The following is a 19,001-nucleotide window of genomic DNA, read 5'->3' on the forward strand; positions in this document are numbered from 1 at the left end:
GCTTTCACTACATTCGCACAGTGTTGTTCGTAAGTGTCGTGATTAACAAAGTCGCCTCATTTCGATTGTCTCTTCCAGACAAACCAATCTGCGTGCCGGATCAAAAAAGAATCTACGGGGTGGCGAGACACGAGGACGCTCGCGTGATATGCAGGGTCGAGGCGTTCCCGCCGCCGGAGAGCTTTCGTTGGGCCTTCAACAATACCGAGGAGATGGTCGACGTGCCCCAAGCGCGTTACAAGAATTCGACTAGACATACCCAGAGCGTCCTCACATACCGGCCGGTCACGGAAATGGACTACGGCACCGTGTTGTGCTGGGCGAGCAACACGGCCGGTCAACAGAAGAATGCCTGCATATTTCACATCATTCCTGCGGGTATGTACGCACGTATGCCGGTCTCTGAATCGCTAAGGATTTCGGGAAAAGTTACCCCGGAGAAGCGTTTAGCGAAACGTGCATGCCGAGCGTTTCGCGACGCGATGCCGGAACAACATTGTGTCGGTTGCTAAATTGGTGTTTCGCAAATAATTTTCATTGAAATTGAGAGAGAGTGTGTGAGAGAGAGAGAAGACTGTAAACAATGTTAATGATGCGTACAGGCAAACCAGAAGCTCCGTACAACTGCACGCTGACCAACCAAACCACCGAATCACTCTCGGTGGAATGCACCGCTGGTTTTGACGGTGGTCAGCCTCAACACTTCCTCCTTGAAGTGTTCGATCAGCACACGGGAGTTCTGCAAGCCAACGTCACGTCCAGAGATAATGCGGCTTTCACCGTACAGGGCTTAGAACCGGGCAAGGTTCTGAATATGATTCTGTACGCGGTGAACGCGAAGGGAAGAAGCGATCCCACGCTACTGGAAGGTTTTACACTCAAAGTCGCCGAGAAGCAGACTGGTAAGTTGTGCTAGAAATATTACGTCGAAAGATGCGCGAAAAGTTTCGGAAATTTGTGACAAAATGTTTCTCTCGCAAAGATTTATTTTATCCGATTGAGATTAATAACGTCGCGAAAAATCTAACGGATGAAAATATTAACTTTTTAAAACGATAATAAGATAATGATTTGTTGAAAAATTCGTTCTTAAATCCATGCAGAATGTAACTACGACAATGTTGCTTATATCAAAAATTCATAGCACTAATGATGATCGACAACGTCCAAGTCAGATCGCTTCGAGGTCTGACGTTATCGATCGTATCTACGTCACCGAAATAAGTAATTTGATAGGAGCGTCCAAGCAAATTATCGACGCAACGTCATTCCATAAATTATGAGAGTAGCCGGGAGGACGTTGGGTTAATCGAATTAGCGAATTAAATTGAACGGACCCGTGCGGATTGTCTCATGTAACGTTTTAATCCGTTCATCCGGCCTGAATCCCCGAGTCGAACTCGATATACCGCCTCGTCGCAGCTAAAGACCGTATGGACCATACGAAAGGTTTCACTGCGAAAATTGAGCATCTGGATCGACAAAATTCAATCGGCGGCAAACACATCACAAACACATACGCACGCACGATTACCTGGACGAATATTACGCAGGTTACCTCTACATCGCGTGTGTGTATGTGGGACGTGGATTGTTCTACGAAACGACCGTTCTCTGCGAATAGTAATCTATTCCGACGTTTTCCAATCCACTTACACGAAACGGTTTTGGCCAAAAATTGACGGCGGTTCTGGCGGTGCGTAAAACGCTACGGCCAGATTTCCAGAGAGTCCGCATGGTACCTACATATATACTCTCTTATATACATACGTATACTCTCTTATATACGTATATTTTCGAAATACGAATGTCGACGTGGCTCTTTGAATCCGGTGGCGATGCTTATTTTCTCGACCCGAGATGCCAAGGAAGACTCTAGGCAGCAAAGACGGAGAGAAATTTTCATCCCGCCGAGGAGATGGTAATATTTGCAAAGCGCAAGTAGTCAAAAACATGTATATCGTGAGTAATTACGAGAATTAATCTCACCGTCCACCTGTAATTACGAAAGTGGGAAAGATCTATGAGAACAGCAGTGAAACTTTCCATTCCCGCGAGCTATATATATAATCTCTCCGACGACCAGATCTACGCAGTAACGCGTTGATGAAGTCCGTACGATTATTCGTCGGAATAAAACCGCGGAAAATTGATACAGGGAGATCGATCGTTTGGTCTGCTTAACATTCCCTTCTCTCGCGCTTGCAAATATTCGCGTACGATTCTCGCTAAAATTCTCGGCGCACCGAGAAGAGTAGTAGTATCGTGCATATATTTCACCGCAGAAACAACGGGGTCTCGTGAAAGAGGGAAGAGGAGAGAGGAAAAAGCACGACGACTTACGGGATGTGTGTTCCATAAGAAACGCAAACCGCGCGCGGAATTACCGACGAATCCTACGCGGTTGAGCCCGGTCCAGATGCCCGAGAGGATGGATCTCGTCGAATCCATCCCTCGCTAGCCGCATTCATCCCGTAGATTTCTGGCTGGTAGAATCTCGACCGACGAGAAGAGGAAGAGATTCGGGATCTATCTCCCCCTAGAACGGATATACTCGACCCGGATATATATATTATATATGTATATATGTGTTTATATATATAGATATATGTATATATACGCATGTGTGTGTGTGTGTATATATATATATATCTCGGTCTGGGACAAATTTACAAGTAAAATTGCTCTCTCGGTCAGTTTCCACGGTTCAGACGGTTCAGGCGAGTGCACATCCGTGACGTGGTGTATATGTACATTGGGTATATAAGCCGGTATACGCGTATGCGGGCGGAATGGTCGGTTCGAAAATCGATCCACTCGCCGCGCGCGCGCGAGAGAGAGGAAGAGGAAAAAGAGAGAGGCAGAGAGAGCCGGTGAGAGTGTGAAACTTTAATAAAATTCCCGGATCAGCTATCTCTCTATGTCGCATCGCCCGCGCACCGTCGTCGCTTCGTCTCGCTATAGAAGCGTCTCTTTCCCGAGAGAAAGCGCGGAAAGGCTCTCCAGATCCCACGAACGTCCGACCTCAGACGGGCCATGCTAACGGGAGGAAGGAGCGCTTCTAAAATCTCGACTCCTCGTGTTTCCCGATGCGGTAGTAAAGTACAAATTATACATGGCCAAAGGTCGCGTACAAACCGCAACGGTGCAAGAACCTTTGCGCATCAACGCGCGAGCTAAATATGTATATCGGAGGGCAGAATAATGCACGATACCTACCGCACTTTTTAATTTTGATCGATCTGAAAAAATAAAATGAAAAGAGAGAAAGAAAGAGAGTTCTATTTCCGCGATACGCTCATTTATTATTACTCGTAAATCTTTCGTGATACAGAAATTTCTGGCTTATACGACTGCTGTTTCGCGCGATTCGATAAATATTATTCTCCACTGGGAGGGTGTATTATTAAAAGTTCTTTCGTGTCACACGGAAAATAAACAAGGTTTGATGCAGGACAAAACGTAATGCATTACGTACAGTATCATCGATATTCATGTAACACAATATTCTTGTATAAAATCAGTTGGATATGGTTTTGCAAAAAGATTTTTATATACCATCAGAAAATCGAAGAGATAAAACAACGATTGTCACGAATAAAAATCTTAATTTAATTAAATCTTAATTTAATTAAATAAAGTTTCCAAGTTAGAGTATTTTTCGAAAAGAAAGCAATGATAAATGAAGGATACATTAATAAATAAGCGCTGCTGCTGTGCTTTATCATATTCTTCGTAAATTTATATGACCTAAAAAATATTCATTTTTATCGAATGAGACGACTATCCTTGAAATTTAAATGATTAATGATTTCTTTGTATTATACATTCGCTTTACTTGTGCTACTGCTTTAATGTTTTACCAACGTTCGAATATCTTCGCACAAGAAACTTCAATAAGAGGATCGAGGAATTTCGTATTTTCTCTCAGTATACTTAAATCAAATTAAGTACGCGAACCTGTGATTTACAATTTTATCGATAGAGAGACCGTCGCAGGAAAATACAAAGCATCGAACAGAAATGTATTTTTAAGAATTAGTTAAACTTTAAGACAAAGTAGAGAAGAAAGCAAAGAGGTGACGAAGAAAGGCAGATGGCAGGTAAATATCATGAATACTCGGTGCACTTTCGCCTTGATTAAAAATTAACGTGCACTTTGGCTGTGCATCGGAGCACGGAGTAAAAACACTCGGTCGCTCGTGACTAAAACGAGTGGCAATTACGAGCGATGTCTCTCAGGAGGGAGGACCCGGGCTAAGAAAAGAGATTAAAAAACGGGCAGGTAGAGAGCGATAGCGCGAGCGCGAGTACGAAGAGAAGACATTGCGGAAGAGACGTGGAAAATTAAACGTCGCCCGGGACAGTGTTTAAACGTGGAGAGATATCAAAAGGATTCGAATTCATTAATCTTAGAAATGGGTAGGTAGGTTGGTAGTCAGATGGCTCCATTCTCGCGCGCAGGCCAAATATCTCGAATCTTTTTTTACGGCGCGCGTAATGCGACTTTAACTCGTTTAATCCGTTTACCCTCGGCAGTCCGTCTGGAAAATTGCCCCGTCGCTACTTTTCTCGCGAGTTGCTGCTTAAATTATCTCATCTCGCGTGTGAGTGTAACGTAGAGATATAAAAGTACATCGTATACATACGCAGTTAAATTTGATTTGCAATTTTATTTCGATATTCTATAACGTGTTTGAAAAAGTTTACTTGGCAAAATCGCCTTCTCTTAATTCATCGCACGTATAAAGGAACTTGTATCGACATACTTGCACGAGAGCAGTGCGCGTTTTGTTCACAGGTACTCCGGTACCCTTCGAGTTCACCCCGTTACTCGGGGGTCTGATCGGTGTGGTCACTGCACTTTTGCTCGTCACCGCCACCATTCTAGCCGCGCTGAAGGTGAGGAGCGAGAGGCGAGCACAAAGGCCAGGCGATTTACCTCTAAAGAAGGCCACCGCGCCAAGTTCCGAGGACCTTTACGACGCGGACGACAGAAATCCGGACGTTGTACCGACCAACAAAGGTAAGTGTCCTTAAAACTGTTCTTGACGTAATCCAAAAGAAAGTTAATGAAAAAAAATGAATATCGATATTTTAAAAATATTCTAAAAAACCTATATCATATGCGCGCACGCATTTCACGCAAATTTATTTTACCCTTGCCATTTTTACTGTCATATTGTTTAATATCTGCGTCGCTCGATGATAAACTTTTTACGCCGGGAATGTGTGAATAAAAAATTCGGAAATATCCTAAATATACATATATCCGGCACAAAGCGCGCGATCGGGAAAATTCGGACAATGCATGAAATTATTTAGTCGCGTAAATCGCGCGCAACTCCTGCTCCGTTACACAACGATGAGTACAACACACAGTTGTAACACACATCGCCCAGTGATATGTCGATCGACATTCGCATTTGTCCTGAAAATTTCAAACGGCTGTACCTATCCCTCCCTTCTCCCTCGTCTCCGTGACCTATGATCGAAGAACGAGATGAAATGTAATGTACCCTGCTGCTATAATGCAGGCCTTTTGACTGCAGCATTTATGAAAAACAAATTTAATATTTTTTCGAAAGATTCGCGATTAATGTTCTCTTTCCGGTTAAAAGTACACTTGTGAAAAAATTTATTATCGCATAAATATCGCGATAGAGAAGAATGAAAATGACATGTATAATGATGTCAAGTAATTTTCAACTTTGTATATTTATATTAGACTATAATATTAAACATTTAATTATTTTCATATGTGTCCGTGTGCATGTGAACGAAATGGTGTCTGGTTATCCCACTTTTCTCTATGTACGCATTGCCGAATTTACTTTAGAATCGGGTTTCCAATTTGATCTGTAATTTAAAAGAATCGACCGCGCGGAAACGAGTTCGCTATCCATTTAATCCCGTTGTTTCTTCCGGTTCTATTCAATTCTATTTTTATTTACAATTTTTTACATAAAATGTAACTTTTTAGGGGGGGGGCATAGCGTCGCTAATATTTTAAAATTTTTATAATTTTACTTTTTTTATCTTTAAATAGATATCTATGCAATCGACAAATAAACGATATTTAATTGAAGAAATATTAAAACAATTTAAAAATACAACATTTATTCGAACAAAATAAACGTGGAAAAAGAAACAGGAGAAAGAGAGAAATAGAGTTGCTAGAACGTTGCTAACGTTCCGGGAGTTTGACGTTCGATTCGACATGGAAATTTTATCACAACATTATCAGCTACATTGCCGCTGGCTATCAAGCCAACGGTAATGCCTGATTGACAGCGATCGCGAACACTTGGGCGAGTGTACTCGAGACCGGAAATTCAGCGGACTCTATTGCGAGTGCAACGCACCACGATTCGTTAACAGCATCGCGCTACAACTATGCTATGCGTCATTACATCGTTCGCAATAATGCGCGGGAGCGGCACTAGCGGTTATGGATTGAGTATAGTATGGCCGAGAACTGTAGAATTTAACCCCCTGACTTGTTAATAAATTACTCGGCCGATTACAAGGCAGACTTGTTCACCAAACTCGCTTATGCGAATCCGATATACAACGTTCGAATAGTTACAATCGCGAGCTGGCGAGCTTTGTTATCGTAATTTTGCAATATAACCATGGAGGATTTGTTTATAGAATCTTTTTCATGCAAAGTCATTATTTTTGTTTCATAGACTTTTTCAAGAGAATATAATATCGATCCGCAAATTTATCCGTAACAAAAGTAAATTATTTTCTTTATATAATTATCAGACATCTGGTTATATCGAGTTATATACAACTCGGAACGCTAATTTGTCGTTCAAACAAAATATTCATGGTTAATCTAATGAAGAAAATTACTCTGGACGCGATATTACTTAGTTAATTATTTAATCACGATCGATGCTATATATCTAGTTTAGGTACAAATTACTATTTAATTAACATATCGCATTAGCGTACCGCTTCTCGGTAAATTAAGCCACGTATCGATACATTTGTAATGCTTTAGTTATTAGTTTATTACGATAAAGTTCAGTGTATCATCATGATGTAAATTAGTGATTAAATTGGTTTAATAGAATAGCCAAATGCACATCGCGGTTTTCTTTCTATAAATAATAGGTATAATAAATTTTGTGAATTTTCGTAGCTGTAAAGTCACTTTATAACGTTTCTAATAATTTTTACTAAAATGAAAAGTATCAATAAAATATCTCGAAATTCTAGCGTACCTAATCTATGTTTGTTTATAACATGCAAAAAACGAAATGTTCCATCTTTCTATATAAACATATTTTTTATATATTATTTATATATTTAAAAGTTACAGGATGACAGTATGGTTATTTAATATATATACATATATACATATATTGTGAATATATGTCACGAATATATATTTTTATTTCCTAATAAATATCACATATTGCATACTTTATCGTTTTATCTGAAAAGTTCGATGGAAAAAACGTTTACTCACGATATATTTTATCGGTTTTAATAACTGATATTTTAAGATACCGTTTGAAAAACGGACACGAGAATTTTACAACAAAATCATACTCGATAGTAATATCTCGTCGCTGAGCAGAGCGAGGGGAAATTTTTCATGTGTTTGAACTGAAAGATTCAGATTATCAGCTGACCGGCTCGACTTCCGGCACGCCGTTGGCAACGCAAAACACACCGGATGGTCTTCCACCGTCGTCCCTTCCGGCCCAGCAGACGAATAATCACCTCCAAGGACTTCCCGCCTACTCGCATAACGACTACAGCAATTATCCAACCTTGCCGGTAAGTAACGCGCAACACGGAAGTTCTTTTCTAACGAAATTTATTAATTTTCTCGATTTTATCTGCGAAATAATTAACGTCCTACGGAACGTTGACTCTCGCCCTTTTCTCTTCGTTCTATTATACCTTAATCATGTGACGATCTTCATGGATTACACTGACGTGTATGTCGCACATTTTATTTTAAAGCTCTATTGTCGCATATAATATAAATATTGATAAATCTTGATATGTAAAACCTTGTAGATAACGTGGGAATTGAATAGTACTTTGTATATGAAACACTTTAACGAATAACCGTCACACATACAAAAGCTAATTCTCCAACAAACTATAACGATTCCCTTTAGATTCCATGTTGAATTATACTTTGTTGTCCTACTCGGTGCCATATACTCGTGCCATATAGTTGGTATAGCCATTACATGTAAATGGATGTTCTGATTGCACGAGACACAAGTGAAAATGCAGCACGTATCGTTTGTAGCAGAGAGGGAAAATTTTAAACAATTAAAGTCGATGATCTAAATCACCAGAGAGTTTCGTTAGTTCAGCGAGAAGTGCTTTTAATAAAATTAATAGATTTATACAATGAGATGGGAAATTGCAAAGTGAAGTGCGAAGAAACGGAAGAAGCGAGACAGTTTGCCGAATCGTGCCGTTGTGTCGTTCGCCTTTTCCCTTCGCGATAAGCTTCGGCCAACATTTTCGAGAAAGTCCTCCGAGAGCGGTGTAGTTTGAAATAACAGTATCCATCCGGAAAGAGGATGGGACCCGGACTGCGTAAAGTTTCAACCGGGAAGTGACGCTTCCAGCAGCAGTTCGAAACTAGAAAATTGCACTGTCTACGTTTCTTCCCGATTTTGAGAAACATTCCGAGGTCGAGGAAATGTTCCAAATACCGAGATACATATGAACAGTAGAACAGTAGAATCAATACGTAATTTATTTTTCGAATGAAATGATTTTGCATCCGAAACAATAGCTCGTTAATCGGCGAAGGCAAACGGCAAACTTTTACGATCGCGATGACCTCGGCCTTTTTTCGTTACCTTCACGCGCGTTCCTTCTTTCAAATATTCCCAGATCTCCTACTCTCCTTTCGTCACGATTCGCTGAAACTTCACCCTCAATTTCACACCAAATTAATTGCTAATTACCGTTGGGATCTAAAGTTCTGTTAGTAAAACCTCGGCAAGAACAAAACTCCAGAGTGGAAAACTTTGATTATCGCTAAGAATTTTCGTATTCCATTTCACCTTCAATTAATTATTGTTCTTTTTTTAATCATTTTGAATTGTTTCAATCCTTTCGCTAAATTTGGAATTTCTTCGGAAATTAGCGATTTAGAATTTTTCGTAAGTACTCGTGGAAAATTGTCAAAATTCATAAACTTTCGCGATTTAAATAGACAGATTTCTATGAAAAATATAAATAGAGAGAGATCCCGATGATATAATAAAAGGCATCAGCTAGTTCGCGTTTCGAGAATCCAAGCAAAACTCGCATTTCTTCTTTCATTAATCCTTTGCGCGATAAAATCCAATGAAGTAGCCCGCTCGTTGCGAACAACTTCGTCTACGTCCTATGCCTTTTCTTCCTGCGTTCCATCGCGAGGGAACATTCCCCGCGCTGTTTTGCGTCCAATTTATAGGAAATGGCGTCGGGCACTCGAGGGTTTCTGTCCTAAACAGTCGAAGGAACTCCCGCCGTCAAAAGTTTCCGTGATACGAGCCAACTAGGTCCGGGCGGTCTCTTAGGAATATTCAGGAGTGAAAATTTCGAAAGTTAGACCTGTCCGTATTATCTAAGTCCCGGGGATAGGGAAAATGCGCGCCGCGAAAACTCTCCCCTTAGTTTCTTAGGAACGCTTTGGTCCTATCTCGAAAGTTGTCCGCGTTTCGCTGCACGTTGGGTTGCACGGGATTATTTAAATGCCCGGTCGTGTATGCATTATACTGGGTATGCATTTACTTTAGCGAAGATTATGCCGCGCGTACATATCTATATAACTCAACGCTAATGTACTGAAATTAGCTTAATCTCCTGTTCCCCACGTGTCATTAGATATCCGAGCCGGACTTGTTGCGTAATACATGACCGATTCGATCGATCGAAACAATACGCACTGGAAATCGTATAATCGGATTCAAGGCTAATGTGAAATTCAACGTTCATCGTACATGATCCAATGAATCTCATTCAATCGTAGTTGACTCTTCTCTCTATCGCATATATTTCATACATCGCTAAAGTAATTGTATTTTGGATCATAACTGTTGCTACATTATATAATTTTGATAATTACCGCTATAGAATAATCAAATTTCGCATCTCATTACTATTAATTTTATTTAAAAAAAAAAATAATAATGCAATTCTTGCGGCAACACAGAGGCCTCTCTTTCGAACGATCTTTATGTAGCGTGTCCCAATTTTTTTTTCCCAGCTATCCGGCGAGGTAACGTATGCCGAGCTATGTCTGGCGAGGCCCACCACCCTGTCGACCCTGGCGACCGACGCCAAACTGGCCAGCCTCGGTGGCGGAGTCGGCGGTCTGGGCGGTCTTCCGGGTTACGGTAGCGGTCTCGGGGTGATCGTGGGCGGTAAACCGTACACGAAGGAAGCCACCGTCTACGCGTGCATCGATCACAATGCCAGGCCGCCCAAGGTGGACGTTTCGAACGCGCCGTCGTGCGCGACCACCCCTCTAACGACGGCGAACGTGCTCCAGGATTCCACCGTCTCCACCGTGATGAGCGGCAAGCAGCATCATCCGACGAGGGAGGTCGTCACCGTCCGTACGCCCCTCATCTCGACCCAGGAGAGCTGCGTATAGGGACGCGATTCCGACGCGCTCAACGTCAACGAGTACTACGTCTGATATGGCTGCCGACTCGTGGCGATCGTGCGCGTCCTCGTGGCCGACCTTTCGATTTCTTAGAATTTTGCGCGGCGCTCTCTTTAAACTAAAAATGTCCTCGAATTCTCGGGAAAAGATATCTCTATACGAATGTGAATATGAGTTTCGTCCAGCTGCGACGTGATCGCTCGCTCTCCGAGAAACACGGGAGATACTTTCCGCCGATGACACAACCGCCAGAAGTTCTATCGCCGAGCGGCAACACTCGTGTTTGAAATGGATAAACTTTGGATCGTGACAAACGACGGATCATACAACGATGATCGGAGTACTACATTTTAGTAAAGGATTTGCATAAACATGCATCGAGGATCACGTAATGAGAGAAAGCCAGATGCAATCTTTGAGTGCAATTTACTCGCGCGACTTGCAATCCTATCGAGATAACTAATCTGAACATACAAGACTGCTCAAATAATTTTGATGAATATATATATATTGAAAAATTTCAATATTGGATGTAATAACTGAATTACTTTGATCCAAAACATTCTATTGTGTTCGCGAGAAGAATATACATATATGACAGATCACGTATATTATACAAAATCTCTGAAAAATTATCGGGATAATTACTATCCAATTTCTAGAGAGAATATTTATCTTCAGTGAGAACTAAAAAAATTATATACAAAAAAGACAGTGTATCTCCTAAAACGCCTTCGGTCGAGAACGTCGCACAGTGGCGAAACACAATTTATTCACAAGAGAATCGTCATCCTTTTATGATCGTTTTGATTTCGGGAAATACCAGTGTCGAAAAATCTACGAAACCATGGAAAATTCCGTTGGTTGACCGAAAAGCCGATGAAGTGGAGAGAAACATGTCGAAAAATCTAGATTTCCACACTTCGCGGGATGTTCGTATCGCGAGAGAGGCGAATGTACCTACGTCTCGCGACGGCGAATGTAGATTTTCTATCCCAAGGGTATACTTTGTATTATAAAGTAGGTATGGGAATAAAGAAGATCGTCGCGCGTTGAGTGTATTTTCGTAAAATGGCGCGTCTTTATCGATATGCTCCCTTTCTCCTTCTCTCTCGGAGCACTGTGTATCGTGTCGATTACGTCGCGACGATAAATTTTGGGAAAAATCCGCGCTGGGGGGAGAGGATCGATCTATTCCGCGAAAATCGTCAAAAAATATTTCCGCGTTTCCGACACATAGAACAAGTGTGTGCCGCATAGAACATAGCGGCGTTACGAGAAATCCAACGTGAAAATTTTCTCAATATCGGACACATAGTTTTCGCATCCTATTACCGTTACCATGAAATTTCCAGTTCTAAAAATACTCGCAATTTTATGGACTATCCAATTTCCGATCGCATCAATCGATCCCGTAGATAAATTCATGCCTGCGGGCCAATAAAACTTTGTCTCCTCGCGCAATATCAATTTAATTAACAAGAAAGTAATTGAATGATTAATCGGTCAAATCATGCAGCTGTTCGATGGTTGGTCGATTCTCTCGAAAAAAAAAAGCATACAATTGGTATCGTTTACGTGACATGTTACAGTCAACATTTTAAGTGTGTCACGTTGACGTGAGCTGATTAATTAAATCTCAGTGTTTATATCGACATTTATTCTCAATTATTTACAGTATGCCGCACACCACGGAAACTTGCAAGGTAAGAATAAAATTGCTGACTATAAAATAAACGGAACTATCGATTCTCCTTTCTCGCGCGCGGTCCGAAACCGTTCGGAAACGATTCGCTTTATCTTTTCATCATTCTAGTCTATTTATACGAATTTTCTCTTATCTAAACGCGCGATGTGTGAACGGCGAATAATAAATTTGCGTGGAAATTTCGCAAAAATCACAAAAATCGCAAATTTCACAATAACTCGAGAAAAGATTTTTCCCTTCGTAATGATCTGACACTCATTTCATCAAATAAGATATTGTAAATAATAACTTTTCCTCGAGGACGAGGACACGGAATATAAATTTAGATTAATTATCGAAATTATATCGTGTGCGTTGATAAAGAGCCTACCTGCGCTCCGAAAATATGTATATTAATTCTAATTAACAAAACGTACCTTGTACACTGCGCATCGTTCAATCAGCGACGCGAGTATCCATGCATTATTCGTATTTCATTTATTTTGAACGGAGAATATTTTGCGACGGAATCGTCATTCGTAAATAAAGAGACAATAACGTTGCAGGACTGTTGGATTATAAAAGTGGTTCGCGAACGGTCAATTACATCGCGCTATATTTTTCAAACTTAATTGAGCTTATTTGAGCTTCCTTGAAATATATCGAGAATACTCTATTTTTTATTCGATTACCGATACCAATTTTTATACTCTCCTTCGACAAAATGAACTTACTTGTGTATATAGAGGCTGATGGTTATTCAAATTTGAAGAGCACTAGTATCATACGCGATAAAAATACAGCAGTCAAAAAAATAAAATAATTTGTTATCTATATGCATGGATCCTTCATACGAGAAACCTGCGTTTAATTTATATCAAGTCGCGCGATATCAAACGCGATGTGATTCATCGTTTAGCGGCCGATCATATCTTCACTTCGCGTCGATCCCTTTAAAAAAAAAATAACAATACTGCCGTGACTTGTGCATTACTTTACGACGAAATCTTATGGACAGATCTGTGTCCTGTATAGGACTGCCAAACGCGCACAACTGCCATGTCGCATTCGTTTTCATTAAGTTTATCGTCGAAAATAATAAAGAGCAATCGAGAGGAACATACTTTTCGCGCGTCGCCGTACGTTGTGCACCGTACAAATGTACACGCGTGTACATCTTAGAGATATATATATATATACTTATACTGGTCCTCATCGTCGCACGCAGCGAAGACGGGAGTTGTAAATAACTTGTACATAAGGACACATCGAGAAAAGAGAGACTTTATTCGCGAGAGATGCTCGAGGTTAAACCCCCTACGTCTTCTTTGAGGGACGACAACACATAACAGGCACACGAAGGATCGTTATCGACGGATCCGTTAACGATATTACAGAGAAATACGTACGTTTTCCAGGGAAATTGTATCGAACGGATATTGTCTTGCCGGTCCACGGGAAAGGAAAGAAACGACGATTCTCTAACGCGCGCAAATCTGGTTTTTCTTTCTTGCTTTCAAAAAAATTCATAATTTTTATTCGATAACTATTTTTCAGTTTCTTTTATTTCTTATATAATTCGAATATATTTTTTTCTTTCATTTTTATCGTTCCTTCTCGTGGCCATCCGATATTAAACGTACGACGTAAAATCTGTTATCGATCGTCGTTGTCGTCGTCGTCGGCCGACGAACGCGAAGAAAGTCGACGTGACGAGCGTTCCTTCGTGCGTACATACGCCCCTTCGTAATTTGTAAGATATATGCTCCGATGTACAGCGCCGAGATATTTTTTCAGAGTGTGCGTAATACAATACCTCCGCGTATATCGTCAAGTCTTGGGCGCCCAATTAGGCGAGGCCCGTTTAAAGAGCGGGCGGGACTGTATAATTAAACGATCGGATTGCGATTAATGGTCAGACAAAGAACTAAAGATATATATATATATATATGTACGTATGCGCATGTGTGCCTGTGTGCCTGTGTGTTTGTGTGTGTGTATATATGTGAGTCTATCTTTCGTGTGTATGTGACCATACGGTTCTGCAAAGTCGAGGATTAAGAATAATAAAAAAAGAGATGTGTGTGTGTGTGTTGTATGCGTGAGTGTGCACTATTTCACAATTTTCTCACGTGAGACTTATTATAAAAAACAATTACGCATTAATCCTTCCACGCTTAATTTTTATTAATCAGCAGGCATCAAAACGTGTGCTTAATATTATAAATTTAAATACTCGTATATTATTTCTTTTAGATATTAAATATACTCGCGCTCTGCTTTTCATTGTAGTTAGAATATTGCAGCTATTTCGCAATAAAGAATTTTTTCAAGAATTCAAGAATGAAAGGGTTGAGACGAGACGATTCTTTTTCTTTTTCTATCCGGCGCTCGAACGAGGTCGAAGTGGACGGAGAAAAGAAAATTATACCTCGAGTGCTTCAATTAAATCTTCGTAAGATCGATTCTTCTCCTGACTCAAAAGGTATCTAACTATGCTGCTTAACTATTCTTTTTCATATCCTGTTCTATGGTGCATTATTTGATATTACATATATAATTTTTTCTTTTACATAATTTCGATAATATGATTTTCTTACTTATATATTTCTTTCCAGAAAAATTCCTGCACACAATCAGGACTAAAAAAACTTTACTTAAATGTGCAAGTTAAAATCCTTTCTATTGTTCCCGAAAGAGATAAAATCCAAGAGATCATTCTCATGAAACAACTTGAATAAAAAAAAGAATGTTTTTGACATGTGATCAACACAAACCGTACTTCGGTTCGATGACGTTATAACTCTACGCGTACAACGCGTACAATAGTCTGCAGTGTAGATCCACCCGATACGTACACCAGATGTATCTGTACATATACACAAAAGTTCGATTGGCGCAATCCTTCCGGTTTTGCAAGTACTTTAAGCACGCGCTCCCCGTTAACGATCGCACGCGCCGGTTTCTCCTCCACATGCACCCCCTTCGTAAATTCTCGCTTCTCGCATGCTACAATACATTCCACGTTTCCTGTCAAATATCACGGGCACATTTCGTCGCCGCTAAATTTTCGACGGTGATAAAGAACCGCGGAATTTCGCGACGCGACCCAATTTCGTATTCTCGCACGGAATGAACTGTAAGCCAATAATAAGCGTCATCATACGATTTGCGTGCTTTCGACTAGCTGCAAAGCTTAAAGTCGCATGTCATTGCACGTGGCCACGGTTCAGATTACTTTTGGACAGATTGAAATATCGTCACTGTGTGTGATAATATTTTCATTCGATAAGATCGGTATAAATAAGCAAGCAAACTAAATTAAAAATTCATTGTTCAATTATTGATTGCCATTTCTGAAGATATCGCGATATTCTGATTTAAATGCCGGATATTTTTATAACGCTAAAAACATTAATTTATTTTGATTTCTTCTATTTTATCATGTGTAGCAGAGATATTATTGTCCTCATTGCATGACATTCTGACATAAGACATATTGCATAATGTTTTCGTTAACGAATCGCTATGAATTAATTACTCATTGTCAAAAATCTTGTTCCGCTTCAAATCGCGCTTTTTATTCGATCAAAGTACGCGAAAAACGTAGACCATTCGCACGAAATTCCGAAGAACCGATCGTTAGTATCGAACAAACACGTTCTATTCGTTTCACCGCAGCCTCCGAAGTAGCAAAGTTGCGCTTTGTACATCGTGTCTGCATTGCGGCGTATGTTACATCCACGGCGAGGGAATACCTCGAGGGCCAAAAGTGGTCCGGGCCGGCGTCGCGTGCTAGTTTCAAAAGAAGTCTCCCCTCTCTTTCCCCCTATACGAAATCTCTATACACCGGCTTATCGAATCTAAAAGTCAATTCTTCCCTCCGCGACGTGAAATCTATTAACCCGTACGAAAGCGTCAAAAGCCCTAATAAAGCCATCAAACGTTCCCTTTTTTTTGTAGCGGAATATTCATTTACCCGCCGCGATAACCGCGCCGCATCAATCCCGGACTTCCCGGAATCCGTAATCTCCCCCTCCTCTCCCCCTAGTACAGATACTCCGGTGCATTCTCTTGAATATCTATCGGATATCGAAGTGTATCACCGACAATGTCCGAATTTCCGCAAATACAGAGAACGAATATTAATTGCTCATTATATGTCACATACGATGTGAAAAATTCGAGCACGTTCGAGCGCGTCTCACGCTGACTTTTCATTCGTCCATATCTCAGGTGTTTTTCGCGAATCCGATATCGTTTCTATTATTCTATTATTACGTTCAAGTTACGTTGCAATATTTTCTAATTATCGCGCGCGCGCGTCGTAATTATCGAACGAATAATCGAAGAGTAGAAAAGATACAGGAAACAATCGAGTATAACAAAATTTGACAGCTTTAAGACGCAAAATTGATTAACAGTTTGCTTCTGCAAACTCGGTATTTGAAATGTTTTTTCATTAAATATTATTTTTGGCGCTTAAATAGTATTTTTTTCGCCTTCCACTCTTTGTTGACATAACTGCGTTCCTTTGTAAATGCGAATAACGTGAATTGTGCGACAAGGAGTCTGGCGAATCGCGCGTGTATGTTCGAATTGTACATAATCTTCTGACCGAGTGAACGTGTGCGTGTGCTCGTTTGTACATTCTTCTGTAAAATCGTGGTTCGCGTGTCTGTGAATAGTACGAATGTTGCGTGAGATTTCACCTGACGAGCCTGACGAGAGAAACGCGAGCGTGTCAAATATTGAAATTGCGATGACCATACTACGTGTATCTACAATAATTATAGATCTCTCTCTATAAATATATACACACCTCAACGTAATCAGAATAAACGTGTTGATATGAAAAACGAGAGATGAGAAGCGCCTGCCGATCCTTGGACGACTTTAAAGAATTCGAGAGCGTATATGTCAAGATTCTTGTACAAGTATCTCGTGCATGATATCACGAGGTATTACATGATACAATATTTAAAATTTTTAATTTTGGACGCAGGAATTTAAAGTCAACCAACGTTCGCCAGAACTAATTTATTTATCACCTTTGCAAAACTCTGTGTGAAAACCCATCTCTACAATTTGATTGCAGGTGAGTATGTTGTCGATATTATTAACATGGCTTTTATTTATACGCGTGTAGTGCCTCCTTTTTTAAAATTGCGAAAAGACGCACTACATATCTCTCGATGATTAACAAACATTTTGCTATACGTCCCCGGTTAATTATGTAATGTACATTCGCATTAGATATGCCGGAATAAAAATGGTGGGATAGTATGGATAATAAAACAGGCGAAATTAATACTGTGTATTACACCACGCGGCAAAATTAGAAGCGGCGCTGCTGTAACGAACACACTTTGTCGCATTTCCTCCTATTAATTACGCGAAGCTCAAAGCACGGAGAGCCAGAGACGCCAGAGTTTCATTATTTCATTTATCATGCACCTATATGTGAGCGAGCGCACGAGCACGATAATGTGCTACTCTCGGGAAAGCAGGATTACGAGGATAGAGCGAGGTGAGAATTCGCAGAGCTCCCCCGCGAAGGGGGTTATCTTCCCCATACCTATATATCGGCCGGAACGACCTTCACGTGCCTATCCTCTTTTCCGCCAATCTAGTTTCCCCGACACGTGCGAGCCTCCCGCGAGTCCTCCGGAGATAACATAAATCCTGGATCGTTCCGACAGCATCTCTCCGCATCTCACCGGCCTTTCGTCTCTCTCTTGTCCAATTGTCTGCCGGCCGTTTCTCGCGAAATGGCGTTTGCGTCGGGCGCGAGAGACGCGAAATTGCGAGCGAGTAATTAAAAAATCGTCGGAAGAAAACCTATCTCTCTCCCTCTCTCTACGTTTTGCTCTCTTTCACGCAACCGTTCCACCACGTGGAAGATAGAAGTAACCGGAAGGTATACGCCGTTGTCTCTCCTGCCCTTGTTCCTCCCTCCCTCGTCTTTCTTGCCGTCTCCGCCGCAGCTTTATTGCTTCTGGGATTTACAAAGCGCAATGGTAGATAGCGGCGTTTGATTATCTCGATTTCGTTGACTACTCTCGACCGAGAGAGAGATTCATATTTCACTGTTTCCCGATTCGGTCGCGCTAACGTAAAATTCAACTGGCGGAAAAGCTGGCTTCAACTCTACGATTTTACGTGAGTTTTCTTTCCAATAGAGTTTAAACACAAACACACACGCATACGTATACGTGAGACGTCCGTTTTTCATTTAGTTTTAAAACTCGAATAATTTTTTCCGGAAAAACTCATGTATACGAAACGCGTGCTTATCGGCAATATTTAGCAGTTAAAACGAATTACTATTTTATTTGCTTAATACGTGCGAAATGCTCGGAGAACTTGATTTGATTTTAAACGCGCCTCTCGAAGCGCGGTAATTCCAACAAAATCAGAGTTATCGCTTCGCGATTTAAAAAAATACCACGAATAAATTCCGCTTGATAGTAATTGCCTGGAGCCCGGATCGCGGCAGTTATTAAGATTACGCGCTCTCGCGCAAGTGGAGGGCTTTAGTAGAGTAGGTGGGTAATAAGGGCACTGACGTGGCAAGACGACGAAGTCAAGCGTCTCACCACGGAGATCCGAGCTCTCTCCGGTTATTACCGAAAACTTATTAAGTACACGTCGGATTTCTCTTTA

General features: G+C 40.8%; 1 protein-coding gene across 3 annotated transcripts in view; it reads left to right on the top strand.

Annotated features, from left to right (window-relative positions):
• LOC145936957 (synaptogenesis protein syg-1) overlaps positions 1 to 17,197 on the top strand; it is a 396,806-nt gene extending 379,609 nt beyond the window's left edge. For 2 of the 3 annotated variants that reach the window (XM_083039648.1, XM_083039647.1), the window contains exons 12-16: positions 79 to 378; positions 603 to 902; positions 4,784 to 5,026; positions 7,631 to 7,797; positions 10,247 to 17,197. In XM_083039648.1, coding sequence (XP_082895774.1) covers positions 79 to 378; positions 603 to 902; positions 4,784 to 5,026; positions 7,631 to 7,797; positions 10,247 to 10,636 — 1,400 coding nt within the window. In that variant the 3' untranslated portion in view covers positions 10,637 to 17,197. The remainder of the gene's footprint in view (positions 1 to 78; positions 379 to 602; positions 903 to 4,783; positions 5,027 to 7,630; positions 7,798 to 10,246) is intronic. The other variant, XM_083039649.1, reaches the window with a different exon arrangement.
• Positions 17,198 to 19,001: the final 1,804 nt, after the last annotated feature.

The sequence above is a fragment of the Prenolepis imparis genome, unplaced genomic scaffold (assembly GCF_030444845.1).
Source record: "Prenolepis imparis isolate NDT839.2.m4 unplaced genomic scaffold, iyPreImpa1.0 SCAF_6, whole genome shotgun sequence".
NCBI lineage: Eukaryota > Metazoa > Arthropoda > Insecta > Hymenoptera > Formicidae > Prenolepis > Prenolepis imparis.